A 23,353-nucleotide genomic window follows, 5' to 3' on the forward strand; every position below is an offset into this window, starting at 1 on the left:
GGAAAACCAGCGTTTTTCAAATTGGGTTCCTGACCCAAAAGGGAGTTGTAGGGGAGTCACAGGGTTATTTTAGGGGGGTTGTGGTATTGCCACCCTTACTTCTGCACTGCCTTCAGAGCTGGGCTCCCGGCCAGTAGCCGCCACTCTCCAGCTGCCCATCTCTGAAGGCAGCGCCACCACCAGCAGCAGTGTAGAAGTAAGGGTAGCAGTACTGCAACCCTCCCCTCTTCTCCCCCCTCCCCCCACACCTTCTGGGGTAAGGAACCCTACAGTTAGAATACTGTGAAATTTCAGATTTAAATAGCTGAAATAATGAAATTGGATTTTTTTAAATCCTATGACTGTGAATTTGGTAGGGCTCTACTCACGGATAAGGTTTAGAAAACCTGATCATTTTTGTTACTATCCTCTAGCCTCTCTCCGATTTTTCCACATCTTTCCTAAAGTGTGGCTCCCAGAACTGGACACACTGCTCCAGGTGAGGCCTCACCAGGGCTGAGAAGAGCAGGACAATTATCTCCCATGTTTCACATACAACACTCCTGTTAATACACCCCAGAATATCAGCCTTTTTCACAGCTGCATCACATTGATTCATATTCAGTTTGTGATGCATTATAACCCCAGATTCTTTTTAGCAATACTACCACCTAGCCAGTTATTCTCCATTTCATAGTTGTGCATTTGATTTTTCCTTCCTAAGTGCAGTACTTCGCACTTGTCTTTATTGAATTTCATTTTGTTAATTTGAGACTAATTCTCTAATTTGTCATTGTTTTGGATTCTAATCCTGTCCTCCAAAGTGTCTGCACTTCCTCCCAGGTTGGTGTCATCAGCAACTTTTATAACCATACTCTCCACTCCATTATCCAAGTCATTAATGAAAATATGGAAGAGTTCCAGAACCAGGACTGAACCCTGTGGAACCCCAGTAGATGTGTCCTTCCAGTTTGACAGCAAACCATTGATAACTACTTTAAGTATGGTCTTTCAACTAGTTGCGCACTCACCTTATAGTAATTTTATCTAGACCACATTTCCGTATGAGTCATTCTCTAGGATTCACCCGTGTGTGTGTTTTGCAATCTGCATCTTGGAGAGATGGCAAGACACCACAGACCTTTGGGACATAAGATGGATTCTTCCCAAAACCAGAAATCCTGCTCTGGAGATTCAGGTTGTACAGCTGCTCTTGAAAATGGTACAAACTGCAGTTTGTCCAGTAATGAAAGCAGATACTATAAACCAGGAAAGGTAAGTGGGGATTTTATAATTTCTGTTCATCTCTTTAGAGTTTTGAATTTAAATGTTTTTCTTCACAGATTATTAAGGATTTTTATCTATTGGGGAGAGGAGAATTGTTCCAGGCCTTCATAGACACTGCACAGCACATGTTAAAAACCCCACCCACAGCTGTAACTGAACATGGTGAGTAATCATCATTCAGTTGCCAAGACCTGCTCACTCTGCCCACTGTGGCAAGAGGACAGCGAGCCCTGCCCAGCACAGCAAGTGTGAGACTCGTTCAATTGTGTGCTAGTGCTTGTGCTCAAGTGTGAGACTCAAGCAATCACCAAGGATGAACCTGTATTTTCCCACTGCAGCATGCAGCTGTCTTAACATTGCTCTGGATAGTCTCCATGACATCAGAGCTAAGCAGATATAGGTGGCAGTGTGCTGAAGAGAACAATCCTGCACTGTCCAAGGAGTAAGATCAACTAAATGGGATCTAAAAGGACTTTTCCTTCTCTTATATTGGTCATTTACCAAACAATTGCCTAGCCATTTGGTAGATTACTTTGCAAACACAAGCAGGTCATTTCTTTGGATTAGTGCACAGGGAGAGGAAGCTGCCATCTTGGCATATAGAAGCACCCCCTTGTCATCATCTTTAAGAAGTAATGCGGTTGCTGAACTAGAATGTAGAATATCATACAGACTGGCCATCCCTTTGTGACTCTGTCAAGTATCCAATGTGGTAGGGTAGGTCAGTGTATCAAAGCTGAGGCAGGAAATCATTGAGAGGGATGGGAACTAGTTGCAATTTAGAACATTGCCTTTGAGTCCCAGCATGAGCTACTAAGGACTGAGTAGAATTCTCAGCTTCTAGCCCTGTAGCAACTCTGTGGTTGTCAGTTGAACCTTGATGCTCTCTTTGACATTCATGCTCTTTCCCTATCAGATGTCAATGTTGCGTTCCAGCAATCTGCTCACAAGGTGTTGCTAGATGATGATAACCTCCTTCCTTTGCTCCACCTTACCATTGAGTATCATGGAAAGGAGCATAAAGGTATTGACTTGTGCCTGCTTGCTAAGGGTGGGGACAGTGGTGCTGGCCTGCTTCAGTCTCTCTATTCATACTGCAGACTTTTAGGATTAAGAAATCTTAACTGTGTAAGCTCCCTCTCCTCTTTTGCCTTCATGACTCAGAAGTTTCTCCTTCCCCACACCACATTGTACCTTTGGATGCCCTGCCACTGCTGCCGCTCCTCATTCAGTCCTTCCCTCCTTTGTTTCTTTCCAGATTTGTCTCCCCCCACTAAAAATCTATACACGGGTTATAGTTCAGCAACTCCATTCTTTTCCAGATGCTTCTCAAGCTCGTGAAGGGCCTTCCCGGGAGTTATCTCCCCGTGAAGCCCCCACGTCTGGTTGGGCAGCTCTGGGACTCTCTTATAAAGTGCAGTGGCCATTGCACATCCTCTTCACTCCTGCTGTCTTGGAGAAGTGAGTACCCGATCCTTGTCTGTTCACATAGGCATCCCACCTCTGAAGTTTCAGGCATGCTGTGATTCTCTATCCTTCACACTGAATGAAGGAAAAAAGCTTCATTGCCTTTGTCTGCTCTCCAAATTATTCGTTATAACTTACATTATGGCTACTTGTTGCTGATGTCATGGTGAGTGCGGTAAGGTACTGCTAGATTTGCTTCTCCCTCAAAAATGTGTCCATCTACAGCTCTACTCCTTCCTCCTCATGGTGAAACTCCTGCTGAGCACTAACAGAAAACCCCTGTAGCCTAATAGGTGTATCCATTGGTTGATAAAGGTTCAGTCTCCTGAGTGGCTACAGCATCAAGAAAGTTATTCCCCAGTATCATTAGAATGTGAGACCTGAGGCGCACATGAGAAACTATTGCAATTTATCACAAATCCCTTTCTTACAAATCCACTAAGCAGCTAAATAGTCCCACAAACACTGAAATACAACAGCAGATTGAGTGAAGTGTTTAACCCTGTAACTGGCATCAGATCTCCTGCTGGGGAACCCTAGAGTGTCAGTCGTGATCTCCTCCTCCTCTTCATCTTCATTGTCATCACCACCACCAGTGGGTCTTGTTTTGGCATCTCCCAAGGAGCACAGGCTGAGATACAGCTTTTATAATGTGTAACGCTGATGCCCACTTGGGTTCATATACATTTATGAAGGTTTCATCTATATTTTATCTGTTTCCATACCCCATTAAAAAAGGTAATAAAGATAATAATTGGAGATATACCAATCTCCTAGAACTGGAAGGGACCTTGAAAGGTCATCTAGTCCAGCCCCCTGCCTTCACTAGCAGGACCAATTTTTGCCCCAGATCCCTAAGTGGCCTCCTCAAGGATTGAACTCACAACCCTGGGTTTAGCAGGCCAATGCTCAAACCACTGAGCTATCCCTCCCCCCTTTTGGGATGCCCATTTTCCATAGGTTAACTTTTTAGTTCCTTTTATACCCATTAACATTTACATTACTCAATCACTATAACAACTTGTGGTTAGCACTTTACTGACACCCTATGTCTGCAAAAATCCCCCAAATACTCTAACTGGCACATGGCAATATATATTTCCTAAATATCAGCAGTTAACACTGCTGTTCCTGTGAGTGTTTCATCTTGTGACAGGGTAACTCAGGGGTAAGGCTGCATTTTAGTCACTGATATTTTTAGTAAAAGTCACGGACAGTAAACAAAAATTCACATCCCTTGACCTGTCCATGACTTTTACTAAAAATACCAGTGAATAAAACTGGGGGGGGGGGCACCTTCCCAGGGGCCCTATGGGTGCAGGGGGAGGGTGTGGGGCAGGGGCACGTGGCCTGGGACCCCCCCGCTGGTGCTGGAGGGGAGTGGTTGGCAGGGATGGCAGGCTCCCTACCTAGCTCCGTGCCTTTCTCCCCCCTTCCCCCCCAGCAGCAGAGTTTGGGTGTGGGAAGGCGCAGGGGATGGGGTGAAGAGGGCTCTGGGTGGCGCTTACCTGGGGGGCTCCACAGAGGTGGTGACATCCCCCTTACTCAGGTGGAGGCACTGCCCTTGCAGCTCCCATTGACCGGGAACCGCAGCCAATAGGAGCTGTGAAGCCAGCGCCATGCCTCTGCCTAGCGGCTGAGTGAGGGGGATGTTGCCACCTCCGGGGAGCCCCCCAGGTAAGTGCCACCCAGAGCCCTCCTCACCCTGTCCTGTGCCCCCCACCCCCTCCCACACCCAAACTCTGCTGCAGGAGGGTGTGGGGGGGGAGCAGTGGCATGAGACTGCCCCAGCAGCGACTGGTGCATCTAGTGCAGGGGCTGCCCCTGAGCCAGGCGCACGGGCCTCTGCAGAGGTCACGGAGGTCATGGAAAGTCACAGAATCTGTGACAAACCTGCAGCCTTACTCATGTCAGTCTATTTCTAAGCCTGAGGCTTTGTTTGACTAAGCTAAATATCTTGCAGGCCTGAGGCCAGTAGGCTCTGGGTTACAACATTAATAAAGACTTACATTTCACCTCTGTATCCTCGATATTCCTGATTTTTTTTTTTATTATTGGCTACACCCTGAGTTCAGTACCATTAAGGACGTCAAAACATTTCTATTTACATGCCCCCACCTGTTCTGCATGTTGCTGTTCAGCTCTCCTCCTTTGTCTCATGTCCATGTTCCAACCTTTGTCTGGTGTGGGACTTGGGCTCTAAGGAAGCCTTTCTTTTTCTTGAATGGTTGATATTTGTCTTGGCTGCAGATACAACGTTGTATTCAAATACCTGCTGAGTGTGCGGCGGGTCCAGGCTGAGCTGCAGCACTGCTGGGCTCTCCAGATGCAGCGCAAGCACCTGAAGTCCAACAGAACTGATGCCATCAAGTGGCGTCTGAGGGATCACATGGCCTTCCTTGTGGATAATCTTCAGTACTATCTGCAGGTCGGGGTGCAGAAGAGGATGTGGTGTGCCATTTAGGCAGATAAACAGGAAGAGGGAAATGAAGGGGAGGCACTGAGCAGGCGTCTAAATCCTTTACAGCAAAACTCAGATTATACCACACACTATCTTTTCCTGTGGAGTTTGCCTGCAGGTTGTAGGGAGAATGGTGGATAGGATTGGGCAAACGAGGACTTAAAAGTGCAAAGCAAGAGCTATTAATTACTGAGCTGAGGGACCAGGGACCATCTTAAAGCTTGTGGTCTCGTGAGCCAGCAGAGCAGTAAGTGAATGCTATGCAGGAATTCCAGCTTTCCAGCGATACCTAGTGTTCATAGGTGGTGGTTGATACCATCCTGCCTTTCTAGCCTTCAAATTCAGCCACAGCCTGAGTTCAGTGGTTGCTGTTTTGAGCATTGTTAGAAACAATGCTGTCAACCTAGTTTTCAGCCTGTGGTCCATGAACCTCTGGGGTCCGCAGACTCTGTCTGAGGAGTCTGCAGAAGTGTCTTTACCATAGAACAGTGATTTTCAACCTGTGTGGACCCACAGACTATGTTTAAGTTTTCCAAAAGTCTGCACCTCCATTTGAAATTTTTAAGGGGTCTGCAAAGGATAAAAGGTTGAAAACCACTGCTCTAAACATCTGAGCTTGAAACTGCAGTTTTCAAAGGGTAAAAATTTAACTTCTAGTTGCCAGAAATTTGTGAGGTTATTGGCTGTTAAAATCACACTGGCGCTGTGCAACGAAAGTGGAAGCATGAGGGGTGAACAAGACAATGATAGAAGCAAACTGATTCTGAAGGGCAAAAAACGTTGTTTTTTGTTGAATATTAACTCTATAAAAAGTGTCACAAACCTTAAAAGAAATGGACTATTAAACTCTGCCTTCAAGTGATAGTTAAACTGAAAAAAATATTTAACTTCCCCAACCTTGTAGCTGATATTTTCTCCAATTAGCTTAATTGGGCAGTCTCAGTGCCTCTTGCATGTGGACACAGGGACTGCTAATGACAACAGTATGGGACGCAGGTTGGCTTCCAGAATTTGGGTGAGAGCTACAAAGGGCCAAATTAACTTTGTTTTGTGAAATTCTTTAAATGTTACATAATTAACTAGAAGATTGAAAAAATAAATTGCTAACCCTGCTTTAGAATCCAATATTTCATGGCTTGCCAGTAGGGAAAAAGTGGGTGAGAATTAAAATATTTAACAGTTTGAAAGGTGTGAGAACTTTAAACTGTTTTTTAGAAATTTTGGGGCAGGGGAGGATTAGGGGGAGGGCAGAAAATGGTCCATTTTTGACAAGCTCTACCAGTAAATCACAGATCCTAGATTAAGGTTCAAAGTCATCTGAGGTATGGCACTCCTGAGATTTTTCTAGCTCTTCAGGCTAGGTAGAGATGGAATTGCTCCCAGCAGGTAAGGAAGAGTGGTACTAATGAGATTTCTGTACCTGCCTATCAGGTGGATGTGCTGGAGTCTCAGTTCTCACAGCTTCTGCTACAGATAAACTCCACTCGGGATTTCGAGAGCATCCGATTGGCTCATGATCACTTCTTAAGTAACCTGTTGGCTCAATCCTTCATCCTGCTCAAACCTGTAAGTAGATTTTGCTCTCTGGTTCTTTTCCACAAGATATCCTAGGGGTTTTATATTCCATTGTGAATAGATTTGATATACCAATAACATTTCCCATATTCATATAGATAAGGTCAGAAGGACCACTGTGATCATCTGTGACCTCCTGCATAACTAATTCCTGTTTGAACTGAAGCATCTCTTAGAAAAACATCCAATTTTGATTTAAAAATTTCCAGGGATGGAGAATCCACCATAATCCTTGATATGTTGTTCTAGTGGTCAATGATCCTGACTGTTAAGTTACCTTATTTCTAGTCTGAATTTATCTAGCTTCAGCTTCCTGCAACTGGATCTTGTTATACCTTTGTCTGCTAGATTGAAGAGGCCATTATCAAAGTTTTGTTCTCCTGTATATTTAGACTGTAATCAAGTTGCCCCCTAACCTTCTGTTTGAGGAGCTAAATAGATTAAGCTCCTTCAGTCTTTCGCTATAAAGGCATATTTTTCAATCCTTTAACGGCTCATCTCTGCACCCTCTCCAATTTGTCAATCTCCTTGAATTGTAGACACCAGAACTGGGCACAGTATTCCAGCAGCTGTTGCACCAGTGCCAATCACAAGGGTAACACAACCTCTCTACTCCTACTCAATATTCCCATTTATTCATTCAGTGATTGTATTAGCTGTTTTGGCCCCAGTGTTGCACAGAGAGCTTGTGTTCAGCTGCTTATCCAAGATGCTCCCCAAATCTTTTTCAGAATCACAGCTTCCCAGGGTAGAGTCTCCCATTGTGTAAATAGGGCCTATGTTCTTTGTTCCTAGATGTCTACATTTGCATATCATCATATTGAAATGCTTATTATTTGCTTGCATCCAGCTTACCAAGATGTTCAGATCACTATCAGTGATCTGTCCTCTTCCTTATTTACCACTCCCCCAGTCTTTATCATCTACAAACTAAGTTTTTCTTTTAGGACAATCACTCATAAAATTGTTAAACAGGGTAGGGCTAAGAACTGATTCCTGCAGAGCTCCACTGGAAACACATCTGCTCGATTATTATTCCCTGTTCAGTTACATTCTGAGACCTTGCAGTTAGCCAGTTTTTAATCCATTTAATGTGTGCAATGTTGATTTGTATCTTTATAGTTTTTTAATCAAAATGTTGTGTAGTACCAAGTCAAATGCCTTACCTTTTACTTCTGTAACAGTGCTGATATAATCTACTTAATCAACCAAACCTGTTATCTCAAAAAACATACCAAATTAGTTTGACAGGATCTATTTCCCATGAGCCCATGTTTATTGGCACTAATTATATTACCCTCTTAATTATTTTTATTAAAGGAGTTCCATAACAACCATTCCATTATTTTGACCAGGATCAATATCAAGTCATCCCATTTACTCTTTATAAATACTGGCACATTTACTTTCTTCCTGTCCTGTGGAATCTCACCAGTGTTCCAAGACTTAATGAAAATCAAAATTAATGGTCCAGAGAGCTCCTCAGCCCTCTTAACTTGCAATTATGTGTGTTTTATAATCTGGACATTTATTTAAAAACGACTTAAAGCAGATAATATACTCCTGAGTTACTGTTAGAATGGAAAAGATTTCATCACCATATGATATGATTACATCTGGCTTGTTCTCAAATATGGAACAGAAATATCCATATTGAACACTTCTGCTTTTTCTTCAGGGACAATTCTACCATGTCCATCTAATAATGGACCAAAAGAACATTTAGGATTTTTTGTCCTTCCTAATATACTTTTAAGGACAATAAAAAGGAACCTAACACTGCTGGCCATATATTTCTTCTTGTGTTCTTTTGCTCCCCTTACCAATTTTCTACAATTCCTAGCTTCTACTTTATATTCATTTCTATCAACTTCCCCTTTTTTCCATTTGTAATTTATCACTGCTTTCACTTCCCTTCTAAGCCATGTTTTTGGTGGTGGTTGTTTTTGGTTTTTTTAATCAATGGAGTCTTTATTTTCTCAATTGTGGGTTTTGGGGCATCTAGTAAAGTTCAACTTATTCCCCCTTTTTTGTGCAAATTCTCTCAACTGATATGTCTCATAATTGTACCCAGGTTTGTGAAACTGGCTCTCTTAAAGTGCCAAGTTATATTTTACCGGTTTGGACTTCATTTATTATGTGCAAATAGTATGAGCAAGTTGTCATTTGCACTTACGCAACTTTATCAGTTCCTCTGTCAACATGAGGTCTAATATAGAATTCTCCTTTGTTGGGTGCATCATTGCATGAGATAGAAAATTGTCATCTATACTTTTTAGGAATGTCAAGGACATTTTAATACCGGTAGCATGAGACTTCCATCCTGCTGCTCAGATTGAAGTCCTAGCTAGGGTCATCCTGCTCTTTAATGTAATGTGGTGGTCTGCATCATATACCTACTAATACCCCATCTTACGTTTTATCTGTAAGCATTCAATATCATTGGCTTCAGTGACTTGGAAACAGGTGTTTCCATTTTTGACAGAGTGCCCTCTCCCCTACGCTGTCCTTCCTAAATAGTGATTTTAACATTCCCATCACGCAAGTCTTCTTGGTTTCAGTAATATTACATAGGTCTAATTTATGCTCATAAATGAACAATTCCAATTCCTCTTATTACCCAGGGTGCTAGCAATGGACAGTGGAAGTACATTTTCTAGTATCTTGTATAGTCCAGTTTTAAACCTCTATGATGATAGGGCCCCCATTACTTCCTTTCTGAGAGTATAAAAACATAAGAGTCTTATGTAAGACTTATGTAAGATCCCAGATGTGATCACCCCAAAGCCTCATATAGGGAAACTGGCACCTTATTTCTTAGGACCTGTTGCTTCCTTGTAGGTAGCCCAAAATTGTAATAGCCCGTTTTGCTGCCGTGTTTTATTTCACACACTTTTATATTATGGTATTCTAGGTTTCTCCCTGGCTTTGAGTATCTTGGTTTGATTGTATTTCAGTAGAGGTATTAGCTGCTTTTCCCCCCACAGCAATTATAGCCAGATGGGACCTTAGATCTACCCTAACCTCTGACATATTTCACCCAGTTACCCTTCATTGAGCCTGCTAACTTATTTGACTAAAGCAAGTTTTCCAGAAAAGCACCAGGCTGGATCTAAAGACAGCAAGAGAATGACAATCATTGTTTAAAAAAATTGTGCTTTCGTCCCAAGCTGAATTCTACAAAACTGGGTGATGGGGCAACAGAATGGCAGATGAAATTCAATGTTGATAAATGCAAAGTAACACACATTGGAAAACATAATCCCAACTGTACATATAAAATGATTGGGTCTAAATTAGCTGTTACCACTCCAAGATCTTTTTTTTTTTTTTGAGTCATTGTGAATAGTTCTCTGAAAACATCCACTCAGTGTGCAGCAGCAGTCAAAAAATCCAAACAGAATGTTGGGAATCAAGAATGGGATAGATAGTAAGACAGAAAATATATTGCCTCTATATAAATCCATGGTACGCCCACATCTTGAATACTGCATGCAGATGTGGTCACCCCATCTCAAAAAAGATATATTGGAATTGGAAAAGGTTCAGAAAAGGGCAACAAAAATGATTAGGGGAATGGAACAGGTAAGGGGGCATAGAATAGAAGTCCATAAAATCATGACTGGTGTGGAGAAAGTAAATAAGGAAGTGTTGTTTACGCCTTCTCAGAGCACAAGAACTAGGAATCACCAAATGAAATTAATAGGCAGCAGGTTTAAAACAAACAAAAGGAAGTATTTTTCCACACCATGCACAATCAACCTGTGGAACTCCTTGCCAGAGGATGTTGTGAAGGCCAAGACTATAACAGGGTTCAAAAAAGAACTAGGTTAATTGAGGATAGGTCCATCAATGACTGTTAGCCAGGATGGGCAGGGATGGTGTCCCTAGCCTCTGTTTGCCAGAAGTTGGGAATGGGCAACGGGATGGATCACTTGATGATTCCCTGTTCTGTTCATTCCCTCTGGAGCACCTGGCATTGGCCACTGTCGGCAGACAGGACACTGGTCTACATGGACCTTTGGTCCGACACAGTCTGGCTGTTTTTAGGTTCTTATTTTGCTTATTCATGCCCAAGTTTCTAGTCTTCCTTTGTCTCCTTTTCAGATCATTAGTGCTTCCTAGGTGACTCAGCAGGGAATCATATCTATCTCCCTAATATTTTTCTGTTAGACTCCCTAACAGATTGTAAAAAGTGAATTTTAAAAGTCAGTGACCCTATTTATGCTGTTTTCTTTTTGTGTTTCTCTCACTTTGGATGAAAATCTTTCAGGCTTTTATTGCTACGTTTGTGTTTCAAACACCTGCAGTGGATCGTTTGTTTAAAAATTGTTTTCGCTCACATTTTAAATTGTGGCAGCATGTCTCATTTGTACAAAACCCTCAAATGTTAGGCTACATTTAAGCTGCGTCCCTTCAACTTTATTAGTATGATTTTAGATTATCAGCTTTCTAAATAAGAAAAGTTTGATTCAAAATATTCCATATTACAGTGCTGAAGTGTCCTAATTTTAAAAGAGGTTATGTGTAGAAGTAGTGGGCTCCCTGTTCATGGCTTTAAGGAAAGGAAGGGGTGAGAAAGTGGAAGAAGTTGAAATTTATAAAAGGTATTGGAGGGAGGGCAGCAAATGACACTGCTACGTTTCTCCTCCTCATAGGATATTCCTGCTGTTTTTAAATAGTCAGGTCAAGCAAGACCCAATGAACCAATGTGGGAAAATGCTCTCTCATTGGCTCTGTTTTTGGCATCTAATTTTAAAATTGCTTTGTTATGACTTACTCTCTCTGCAGGTTTTCCATTGCCTGAATGAAATCCTGGACCTCTGTCACAGTTTCTGTTCTCTGGTCAGTCAGAATTTGGGCCCATTGGATGAGCGTGGAGCTGCACAGCTGAGCATCCTGGTAAAGGTGAATCTTTGTCCATCCAGGTCCTCTCCTCCTTCCTGCTTTTGAGTCTCAAGGTCTGTACTTTCACCCTGTTGTATCAAACACTAGAATGTCATGGACCTAATCATCATCATAGGACCTAATCACATCAGCCATACCATCAGGGGCTCATTCACCTGCACATCTACCAATGTGATATGCCATCATGTGCCAGCAATGTCCTGCTGCCATGTACATTGGCCAAACTGGACAGTCTCTCCGCAAAAGAATTAATGGACACAAATCTGACATCAGGAATCATAACACTCAAAAACCAGAAGGAGAACACTTTAACTTGTCTGGTCATTCAATGACAGACCTGCGGGTGGCAATTTTGCAACAGAAACGCTTCAAAAACAGACTCCAACAAGAAACTGCTGAGCTGGAATTGATATGCAAACTAGATACAATCAACTTAGGTTTGAATAGGGATTGGGAATGGCTGAGCCATTACAAACATTGAATCTATCTCCCCTTGTAAGTATTCTCACACTTCTTATCAAACTGTCTGTACTGGGCTATCTTGATTATCACTTCAAAAGTTTTTTTCTTACTTAATTGGCCTCTCAGAGTTCGTAAGACAACTCCCACCTTTTCATGCTCTTTGTATGTGTATATATATCTCCTCAATATATGTTCCATTCTATGCATCCGAAGAAGTGGGCTGTAGCCCACGAAAGCTTATGCTCAAATAAATTTGTTAGTCTCTAAGGTGCCACAAGTACTCCTGTTCTTTTTGCAGATACAGACTAACACCGCTGCTACTCTGAAACCTGTTAGAATGTCATGGGGGAATAGCTAGCTTACCTTACAGTGGAGATGGCACAGTGTCACGTTGCTGTCAAAGGCCACTTGTATCTGGAAGGAAACGTCATTGTAGGTCCTTGAAAAATTGTTTTGGCAGCAGTGAGGGTCAGAAAGCCACAGTAACCTTAGCATCCTCTTGTTCTGATCTTCTGTAACTTGCAGGGCTTCAGCCGTCAGTCCTCCCTCCTCTTCAAGATTCTCTCCAGCGTTCGCAACCACCAGATAAACTCTGACTTGGCTCAGCTGCTGCTCCGCCTGGACTACAACAAATACTACACCCAGGCTGGCGGGACCTTGGGCAGGTAGGAATATGCAGCACTGAAGCCCGTAAGGGCATTAGGCTTGGTGGTAGCAGCAACTCTGCTTTCTGAGGTTACTGAAACAAAGTGGATTAACTAATTCTTGGTGACTTTTATTAAGAGGTTCTGTTGTGGGAGGACTTGGTAATTTTCCATCTGGGCCCAAAATTATTTATATCAAAAGGCTCAAATGGGCATTACATGGACTAAAGTGCTGCCATGTGATGGGGCCAGTGGGTCTGAATTAGTGCCACTCACCACTAAGTACATTTACTTTGGGATCAATGCAAGCTACCCACCATGTGGTGTTCACTGATCACTGGAGCCATCTACCCACTTGCATGGAGGGAATTTCTTAGGGTATGTAATTAATGGTGTCTCTTTCCTCCTCTCTTGCAGTTTTGGGGTTTGAGCACTGAGACTCGTTTTTCTGGCTGAGAACTAGTGCACACAAGATGCAGCAAGGACAACAGCTGCTGCTGCAGTGAATGTATATGGCCATTGGCCCTGTTCCTAGGGAATTTGCATTTTCCTGGCCAAATCCTTCTCAATAGCTGTTTATATTCAGTCATTGCCAGGATATCAGTATCTTCTGGAAAAAATTAATGGGGAGAATGTCTCATGCAGTCAGTGCTCCTAGTGACTGCAGGGAGCCATTCTACTCATTGAACACAGCAGTGAGCACAGGCTCCTGTGGCATTTCTGTATCCCTGCTGTACTTCATGCCTGGTGTCATTTTCTGAAGAGGAGGAAATGCAAGATCAGAGCTTCTCCTACCTCTTTAGCCAAACTGTTAACCTTTGCCACTAGGGAAGCACAGAGAGATAAGTATCCTACTAAATGTCTGTGTATGGTAAAAGGATCCAACTGTATGCATAGGGTTCAGTTTGTACAATAAATCGTTTTACAGTTGCCATGATCTCAGATTCAAACAAATCTGCAGGTATGTCTGATGCAGCAGGAAGAAATCACAGGAACTGAGTTGTAGGTGTACATTGCTGTAATGCTGGATTAGGCAGCTAACAGTGTCTATGCAGCCTAAGGTTTGTGCAGATGCACAGTGGACTTTGTTTGAGCAAGAGAGAAGTATGCAAGCTCGCTCTTTCTGTGAAAAGAGAATTTATCTTAACCCAAGGAGAGGTAAAGGTGGTGGTGTGGTTAGGTCTAAAAGCACCCCTGTTCTCACTTTCAGGTGACATGAACAAGCAGCAGACAGTATTCTCTCCTGCAAATGTGAACAAAGTTGTTTGTCTGAGCAATTGGCTGAACAAGAAGTAGGACTGAGTGGACTTGTAGGCGCTAAGGTTTTACATTGTTATTTTTGAATGCAGGGGATTTTTGTATATAATTCTACATTTGTAAGTTCAACTTTCATGATAAAGAAATTGCACTACAGTACTTGTATTAGGTGAATTGAACAATATTTGTTTTTTACAGTGCAAATATTTAATCAAAAATGATAGTGATCAGTCTACACTTTGTATTGTGTTGTAATTGAAATCACTATTTGAAAATGTAGAAAACATCTAAAAATATTTATTAAGTGGTATTCTATTATTGTTTAACAGTGCAATTAATCGAGATTAATTTTTTTAATCACTTGACAGCCCTACCGTTTACTCAACCTCTTTTGTACCTACAGCCTTCTGCCAGCTATGGACTATGAGGTCTTGATATCTGAGGCCTGGTCTACACTAAGCGTTTAAACCGGTTTTAGGAGCGTAAAACCGATTTAACGCCACACCTGTCCACACTGAGAGGCCCTTTATATCGATATAAAGGGCTCTTTAAATCGATTTCTGGACTCCTCCCTAATGAGAGGAGTAGCGCTAGTATCGGAATTACCATATCGGATTAGGGTTAGTGTGGCCGCAGATCGACGGTATTGACCTCCGGGTGGTATCCCACAGTGCACCACTGACCGCTCTGGACAGCAATCTGAACTCGGATGCAGTGGCCAGGTAGACAGGAAAAGCCCCGCGAACTTTTGAATATTTCCTGTTTGCCCAGCGTGGAGCTCCGATCAGCATGTGTGGCGATGCAGTTAAAAATCAAAATAAAGAAAGTGCTCCAGCATGGACCATGCGGATGTGATTGTTGTATGGGCAGGCAAATCTGTTCTATCAGCGCTCCATTACAGAAGACGAAATTCAAAATCATTTAAAAAAAATCTCCAGACAGACGCCATAGCAGGGACTCAGCGCACTGCTGCGTGACAAGCGTAACGGAAAACCAAAGAATCAAATGGACGCTCATGGACTGGAGGACTCAAGCTATCCCACAGTTCCTGCAGTCTCTGAAAAGCATTTGCATTCTTGGCTGAGCTCCAAATGCTTCATGAGTCAAACACAGTGTCCGTGGTGGGTCAGGACATAGCTCGGCAATTTACGCACCCCCCCACCCATCCCCAGAAGTGAAAGGGAAAACAATCCTCTCTTGACTCTTTTACATGTCACCCTATCTTTACTGAATGCTGCAGATAGACGGGATGCTGCAGCACTCAACACCAACATCCTTGCTCCCCCCCCGCCATGGGTGGCTGATGGTGCAATATGACTGATATCCATCGTCATCATCAGCCTATTGGCACATGGGGCAGTGCAAAAGGACTGGTAACCATGCCGACTAGCATCAGTGAGGTCGATCAAGGGCGCCTGCTCCTAATTTTTCCTGGTAGATGGTGCAGTATGGCTGGTAACTGTCTTCATCATAGCAAAAGGGGGCTGAGCTCCATCAGCCCCCACCCTTCATGTGTAAAGAAAAGATTCAATTGCCCCTGGACTAGCAGTGGGATGCTGGGCTCCTCTTCTCCACACTGCTTAATGTCCTGTCTGGACTATCATAGCAGCTGGAGGCTGCCTTCCACTCATTTCTCACTAACAAGTCACTGTGTCTTATTCCTGCATTCTTTATTACTTCATCACACAAGTGGGGGTGCAATGCTACGGTAGCCCAGGAAGGCTGGGGGAAGAACGGAATCAACAGGTGGGGTTGTTGCAGGAGCACCCCCTGTGAATAGCATACAGCTCATAATTTCTGCAGGATCTGACACAGAGCAGCTGTTCTCCCTATGTCTATGATACAGTGGTTCTCTAGTACACTTGCCCATATTCTAGGCAGGACTGATTCTATTTTTAGATACCAAAAAGGAGGGATTGACTCAGGGAGTCATTCCCAATTTTGGCTTTTGCTTATGACAGCAGCAAATGGTGCAGTGCAAAAGGACTGGTAACCATGATCATCTTATTACCAATTTATGGTATGGTAGATGGTACAGTATGGCTGGTAACCATCTCTGCTGTCATGCAAAAGCAAAAGCATGCTGCTGTGTAGCGCTGCTGAATCGCCTCTGTCAGCAGCATCTAGTACACATACGGTGACAGTCACAAAAGGCAAAACAGGCTCCATGATTACCATGCTATGGCATCTGCCAGGGCAATCCAGGGAAAAAAGGCGCAAAATGCTTGTCTGCCGTTGCTTTCCCAGAGGAAGGAGTGACTGACGACATTTACCCAGAACCACCCGCAACAATGATTTTTGCCCCATCAGGCACTGGGATCTCAACTCGGAAATTCCAAGGGGCCGGGGAGGCTGCGGGAACTATGGGATAGCTACCCACAGTGCAACGCTCCAGAAATCGACGCTAACCTCGGACCGTGGACGCACACCACCGATTTAATGTGTTTAGTGTGGCCGCGCACACTTGATTTTATACAATCTGTTTTGCTAAACCTGTTTTTGTAAATTCGGAATAATCCCGTAGTGTAGACGTACCCCCACTGCAGCTGGCTAAGGCCTGTGTGTCACTGTGTGGTAACTGCTTGGTTGTGTGATGGGGGCCAGATGCTGTACTGTTCCTGCAGGGGAAAGGACTTGCCTCATACCTGGAATCTTAAAAGTAGGGCTGTCATTCGCACTTAATGCCTGTGATTAACTGAAAACAAAATTAATGTGTTAATCACATACCTCTATGCAGAAAGGGAGGCATGGACAGGAGGTGGCTGGAGCCCCAGCCTGGCCGTGGTGGGGAGGAGGAGATGGAGCCCTGCACCCCCAGCCCAGAGCCTATATTTGAAAATATAGAAAACATCCAAAAATATTTAAATAAATTGTATTCTATTATTAACAGTGCAATTCAAAGTGATTAATCACAGTTCATTTTTTTAACTGCTTGCCACCCCTACTTAAGATAACTTTAACCCTTCAAACACTGCTGCCTGTTCCAAATTTCTGCTCTGCCCTGCACTCCCAACACAGATGTAGTCCCCCGTGTCTGTGTGCCTTCTCTGGTATCAGCCATGCCAGTCTGCACAGAGTCTAGTATGCATGCTAGAAAACAGTAACCAGAATGGTCACAGAAAGGCAGGCAAGATAGCACTTGCTCTACCCTAGAGTTCCATGATCGCAGCAGTGCCAAGCACACCTTCACCTACTTTCATCTCAAATCTATCCTGCAAAGAGAGCAGCATCAGCAAATCCAAGCTGCTCAGCAAGAGACATGCACATCCTAACCCGTGCGCGCACACACAGCAAGGTAGTACTCAGTACCCCCCACTAGACCTGGCACTTGGTTGTGGGGTAAATGCTCCCACAGTCAATTAGGGTATTTATTTCATTGTTCTGGACTTACTTGGGCTGATATTTTAGACCTGGTAGCCACCTTTAAAGCAAGTGTGAGAGTGACAAGGGGAAATTCAGCTGAAATCCAGCATTCGCCCCCGAAAGGAGCCAAGTCACGGGCTCATAGGAGGGGGGAAAAAAAGTGTTACCACAAGAGATTCAACATTTATTTCCATCATAAAAGTCCAGCAAATAAAACTATATACAGTGATCCATGCATGTGGCCAGTAACACACAGACATTTAAAACCTGATTAAAAACACAGTCTTCACACCAACAGGGAGGGCAGGACACAGGGTGGCATTAGCAGGGGCCATAGTCATGTTTATATTTTGGATGCTTGTTGTAGCCAACTCTCTCCCCAGCAATGAGGCTCTGAATAACCCACTCCTGCGACACAACAGGGAGACGTAATGCTTCTGCACACTTCAGGACAGCAGCTGGGCAGGACGAGTCACTCACCACCACATCAAACACCCCCAAAGCAATATCTGCAAGGAGCAGGACACAGGCTATTGTCAGGGGAAAAAGAAAAAAGACTCCTTCCTCCCTGCAGTAAAGAGATGCACAGTCTCACTGGTCCAGCAACCCTAATCAGAAAATGTTATGTCTTGTAAAGTTAAAAATACTCCACATCGAGGCTTGAGCTCAGATGGAGCCTCAAGTGCTGAAAATCAAAAAAACAAGGCTGCTGTTTGGCAGATGAACTAGCATCTGCTTGGTTCCACATCCTACATGAGCTCCATAGCTCACAGGTCACCCTCACTCCCTCTCCTGGAGAGGGACTGGAGGGAGAGGAGATTCACTGCCCGACAGCTGACCCAGCTTTCCCTTTCTAAAAGCACAGACTGGACCACCACCTGAACTATTGCAGCATGCAAAAGTTCACTCCCAAAATGATGTCAGTGGAAGAGTGGAGACTTACCCATTTTATCCAGGCAGAGGCTTACCAGTTATCCTGCCCTATGTCTGCTACCCCATCCCTGCTCTCACCTACAGCAGCCTAAGTCCCTGATCAAGTCAATTCTAAATCATTTGAACTCAACACAAGACTGCACAGGCACTGAAATCCCAACTACTGGATATGAGATTCACACATGAAGCTCTCTGTCTGGTGGGTACCTTTGTTCTGGGCATTCGAGTAATGTTGTTTAACTGATGCTGCTCCCCCTGTCATAAGGATTTCTGACCAGAGCTCCAGGAAGTTCTGCTGTTGGTTTGATACCAGAAGAACCTTCAGGTTACCAAAGGGGTTCTCTCGGGGGTGCCTGGAAAAGGAACAAGAGGAGGGTGGAAGTGGCAGATCCTACAGACTCAAAACAGTAACTTAATTCTAGGGCCACTTACTCTGGTAGCCTGTCTGGTTACTTAAATGACCCCTCACCACCCTTGTATCTGAATGCCTCAAAACATCAATACCTTTATCCTCCCAATAGCCCTTTGAGGTAAGGAAGTATTAACCCCTTTTACAGATAGGGAAACCAAGGCACAGACACTGATTTGCTTAGTCACATGATGAATCTATGACAGAGCTGAGAAATGAACCTAGATCTCCCATGTTCCAGGCCATGCCTTAGCTGCAATGCCACTGTCCCTTCTCAATGAGGACAGGGGGTGGGTGGGGGTGAGAAAAGCTATGGCTGGAGGGAATTGCTGGAACAAAAGTATACTTGTGGTGGTCTCTTCTAATTTTTTAAGATCTTTCTGGTAGCAAGGTGCCTGCAGCTGAACCCAATATCCTGGGTGCATTTTCACCAGAGCTGCATACAGAGGGATTGTCACTTCCCTGTTCAATTAAGAGGATAACTAAAATTAGAGATGCCACTGTTTATGAAGCCAAAATTGCAGGCCTCCTACTGCCATATCTCATTGCAAGCCCACATTCCTGCACCCCAGATTTCTCCTGCCCACTGAGTATTTGGGAGTGTTGTGTTATTTCTGCCCCAGATGTATTAGCTGCATTTTCCCCCAAAGAATCTCCTTGGAAATATGAAGGAAATAACAGTCTCTTTCTAGTTCCCTCTCTATTCTTCTGTCCTCTCAGTTTAGTATGTATTTGCTAGTCCAACATGTTAACCTTTCCCTTACCAGATCATTAATATTTAATATAATAGATACTGTTGTGCAACTCTGCTGCATCCACTACACAGCCAATCTCAAGGAATATGATAACCTATCAGCTGCTTTACTCAAGTCCATAGCCAACATCTGCTGCTTTCCTTAATTGACTACAATTGTAATTCAAATTTTACAATAGATCTGCTAGTTTTCATGGGCTGGGTAACCCCTCTGGGGCCTGTCAAACCAAGTAATTCTAATGTTCTGGGAACTGAAAAAAGGCTCTATCTGGGCCTGTGTCCACCCTTCCCTTTCTTCATTCACTCATGAAATCACTTGCTTCAGACATCTTCAAGTCTCTTCCATGGGTCCCTCCCAAGTTGTCCTTGATTTTAACTAATTTCCCTTCACTCATGCTGTTGGAGTTCAACCTTCCTCAGAATTCCCTTTTTTCTAGTACCTGGAAAACACTGGCCCCAGAATATGGAAGCACAGGAGGTAAGCAGAGGGGACAAAAGACGTTGGCTGGTGAAAGCTGGGGGGGTTCTAGAATCTGCCCAAGACACTAGAGTGAGGAATACAGCTCCCTCTGCCCAACTGCATATATTTAACCTGTTTGCTCCCCAAAAGCCCTTGTCCTGATGGAGCCCAGGATCACATGGTGCAGAGAATAATTTCTGTCCTATGGGTGGGGGGAGTGTCTGCTATAGACACAGACCTTCCCAAATAGAGAATTCTGTTAGATAGCTCCAGCTGCTCGTCTCTTCCTTACTTCAGTTTTGCTTCTTGTTGTGTCCAGGGCTAAAGGCAGATTGTCACTGGAGATGGTCTGCTCACTGTATTGAGCAGACCATCAATACAAAGTATTGCTCCCACACATTAGGGAGAAAACAGGGAGTTACGTTCCCCCCTCTATCTAGTTACTTGCGACTCCCATTATCACCGTAGTGCAGCACCTCCCGATCACTAGTGTATTTATCCTCACAACAACCCTCTTACTTTAACCCTACCTATGCCTTCAGATCCTGATTACTCATTGCTTACCACTCCAGCAGCCTTTGCTCTTGGAGGCTGTAGCCAGCTGGGAGAAGATAATTACAGTACTTTTGAAGCTGGTTGTCATGGCAACTGTCACGGACCCAGACATGAGATACACAGGGAATTCCACTGGCAAGGCACAGGAAGTACTTCCGGGTTCGGCAGTGCTGATCTGCAATCAGGAGACACTGATATGCCGCGTTACACTGTGGGGGAGGCAAAGAAACAGCTTCAGAGCCTGGTACTACTGAGGCAGCAGGAAGTATCCTTCCATAAAAACTCTTGGGGGGGAGGGGGGGAAGTGCAACTAAGAGCCCTCAGGAGGCACAGAGGGCAGGAGGAGAGGTGTGCAGCTGCTCCCTGCAGGACTACACTCCACTAGCCATCACACATGAAGTATATTCCCTCAGTCTTCTGTGATGTCAGGTGGTTAAGGTGACTTGGTCATCTAGCTAAGTCTGAAAAGTCCACCCCTTCCAGGGTCCTAAAGTCCAAGAAATCTTCTGAGGTGAGCTATGGCCCTCCTGGGCTTTTGTCAGTCTACCACTCCTCTCCTTAATATCACTGCTTCATCTCATAAGATGGCAGTATGGGGGAACCCAGGGCCCAACTTATTCAATAATTCCCCACCCTGGGACTCCCTAAAGAGTTGGACTTCCTGTCCCTGTAACCAAACAAAAAAAGGACTTGCACTCTTTCCCAGGGCCTCTTCCTACACTACCAGCCTTCCCAGCTGGCCTCCTACCCTTCGAAGAACACTGATTCCTAGCAGTCCCTCTCAGCTTGGCTCTCCCAGCTTCCACCAGGTCCTCCTTCAACAGGAGCAACAGATCACCACTCTTCCTGGTGTTGTCTCTTCACCCTGCCTCTGTACTCCTTTAGCAACAGCATGCCTTCTCCATACTGCAGCCCTTTTTGGCCTCTTCAGAAACAGTATGAGCAGACACCTGTTCACCAGTAGTCTGTGTCTTTCCCAGGACTCCTCTCTTTACACCCTCAGCAGGCCTGCTCCTAGTCACCTGATTCTTTGGCTCCATATGGGGAGGAAGGCCAACTCCGGTGCAGCTGAGCCCTCAGCCCTCTTAAAGGACCATCTCATGCTGTGATACAGGACCTAAAGATATTCTAAACTCAAGGTGGAATCTTTTCCGGAAAGTCCAGAGAGGCATCAGAGCATCCAAATATTTGGAGATTTAACCTCAAGTTTCAAAGCCTCAGGCTGGAAGCTGTCTGGATCTTTGTATTTCATTGGGCCTTTCATCAGGAGATCTTCCAAATGAGGTAGCTCCCAAGGAGTTCAGACACTTTCGGATTCAAGGGATCCAGGAGTTTTAAGGCTAGCCGGGGGCTACTGGGGATTCCCTGACCATCTCCAACATGATCTTCCTAGCAACTCTGGTGAGAAAAGGCAGAGGAATGAAAGTCAGATCAGCTGAATGAGGAGTCATCTGTCCTCAAGGCTGTTGATTCCAGTGCCTGGAGCAGAAGAGATCCAATGTTTTGTTCTTGCTGGAAGCAAACCAATTTATTTGGGGAGAGCCCCATTTGAGAAGCACTAGAGGGAGAATCCTGTTCAGTTCCCATTCCCCTGGGGAAAGAGTACAGCAGCTGAGCCAATTGACTTGGGTGTTGAACTTGCCCTTGACATAGGCTGTCCCGAGAGAGAATGGTTTCTTTTCTGCCGAAAGGAGGATTCTGGTGGCTTCTGCCTATACAGAGGAACTGCAGGTCCTGTCTTGCTTGTTGATATAGACCACTGCTGCCTGTTGCCCGACTGTACTAAGGCAGCAGAGGTCAAGGAAGAGGAAAAGCGTCTAAGGGCATTCCTGATGGTTCTAAGCTCTGGTGGGGAGGGAGGCGCAGAGAAAGGAGGAGGACTGCCCACTGCACCTACGAGGTTGTGGCCTATTTCCCTTCATGAGGCAGAGCTAGCTAGAGACGCTATGGATGGTGGCATAGAAGCAAAACACTCTGCGAGAATGGCTAACTGAATTAGTTAGTCTCCAGACCAGACAATTATGATGATAATTTGTTTTATTGGTTTTAAATTTGCTGCCTTTCGATTTCCTTAGGTGTCATACAGACATCAAGGAGACAGACAGTGAATTTGAGCTCCTCATCACATCCCCTCTTTGAAAAAATTCAGACTATTTAAAGAGAAGACAATCTCTGTTCACAACAGTCTTTTAGCAGTCCACAACAATGCACAGGTCTCCCCCAAGTTGATATAGTTAATTTAGAACCCAGTAAGGTGCAAGAGCAGCTTAAAGGATTTCTTCCAATGTGAATTACCTTGCTCTTGTCATCAGTGACTTTCATCTGCTTTTGATCAAGAGCATCAAATGCTGTGAGAAGCCCAAAAGAGGAAGAGAAAGGTGCATGGGCCTTATTCACAGACTAGGGCCCCACTCTATCATCCAACCCATCCCTCCCTACAAGATTTCCAGGCATTACACAAACATTACTTACACCACCCATCACAACATGGTTCCAATTGCCCTGCTCTGTACTGCTCCAACCACTCTCCAGAGTAGTGCCCTCCTCTCACATAGTTTCAGCTTCTCACCATTTCTGTAGGAATAAATTTTGGGCAATCAGACTGCATGTCCTCACCTGGGTCTCATTGAAGTCCTCCAGGATGTAGCCGGCTCCAGTTCGCAGCTGCAATGCTGTGTACTCTTTGTTGTAAGGAATTGAGAATTCTAAAACAGGAGGAGAAGAGAGCTAAAAGCCTTGGCTACCTAAGCTATGCACAGCCCATGCCCTCAGCCCACCAGAGAGGGCCAGGCTGACCCCACAAAGATTCTAATATCAGGAACATGTGGTGAGGACACAG

General features: G+C 44.3%; 2 protein-coding genes across 5 annotated transcripts in view; one reads left to right on the top strand and one right to left on the bottom strand.

Moving 5' to 3' along the window:
- TUBGCP4 (tubulin gamma complex associated protein 4) overlaps window positions 1-14,169 on the top strand; it is a 38,626-nt gene extending 24,457 nt beyond the window's left edge. Inside the window, exons 11-18 of one of the 2 annotated variants that reach the window (XM_044981141.1) lie at window positions 1,323-1,428; window positions 2,183-2,290; window positions 2,589-2,727; window positions 4,984-5,161; window positions 6,626-6,760; window positions 11,561-11,671; window positions 12,665-12,804; window positions 13,201-14,169. In XM_044981141.1, coding sequence (XP_044837076.1) covers window positions 1,323-1,428; window positions 2,183-2,290; window positions 2,589-2,727; window positions 4,984-5,161; window positions 6,626-6,760; window positions 11,561-11,671; window positions 12,665-12,804; window positions 13,201-13,213 — 930 coding nt within the window. In that variant the 3' untranslated portion in view covers window positions 13,214-14,169. Of the gene's footprint in view, window positions 1-1,322; window positions 1,429-2,182; window positions 2,291-2,588; window positions 2,728-4,983; window positions 5,162-6,625; window positions 6,761-11,560; window positions 11,678-12,664; window positions 12,805-13,200 lie in introns of both variants that reach the window. The other variant, XM_044981140.1, reaches the window with a different exon arrangement.
- Window positions 14,170-17,564: 3,395 nt separating this feature from the next.
- The window catches only part of TP53BP1 (tumor protein p53 binding protein 1), a 76,558-nt gene continuing 70,769 nt past the window's right edge, over window positions 17,565-23,353 (bottom strand). For all 3 annotated transcript variants that reach the window (XM_044979088.1, XM_044979089.1, XM_044979090.1), the window contains 4 exons: window positions 23,131-23,219; window positions 20,524-20,723; window positions 18,544-18,689; window positions 17,565-17,912 (listed from right to left, as the gene is read on the bottom strand). In XM_044979088.1, coding sequence (XP_044835023.1) covers window positions 17,725-17,912; window positions 18,544-18,689; window positions 20,524-20,723; window positions 23,131-23,219 — 623 coding nt within the window. In that variant the 3' untranslated portion in view covers window positions 17,565-17,724. The remainder of the gene's footprint in view (window positions 17,913-18,543; window positions 18,690-20,523; window positions 20,724-23,130; window positions 23,220-23,353) is intronic.

The sequence above is a fragment of the Mauremys mutica genome, chromosome 11, assembly GCF_020497125.1.
Source record: "Mauremys mutica isolate MM-2020 ecotype Southern chromosome 11, ASM2049712v1, whole genome shotgun sequence".
In the NCBI taxonomy this organism is placed as follows: Eukaryota; Metazoa; Chordata; order Testudines; family Geoemydidae; genus Mauremys; species Mauremys mutica.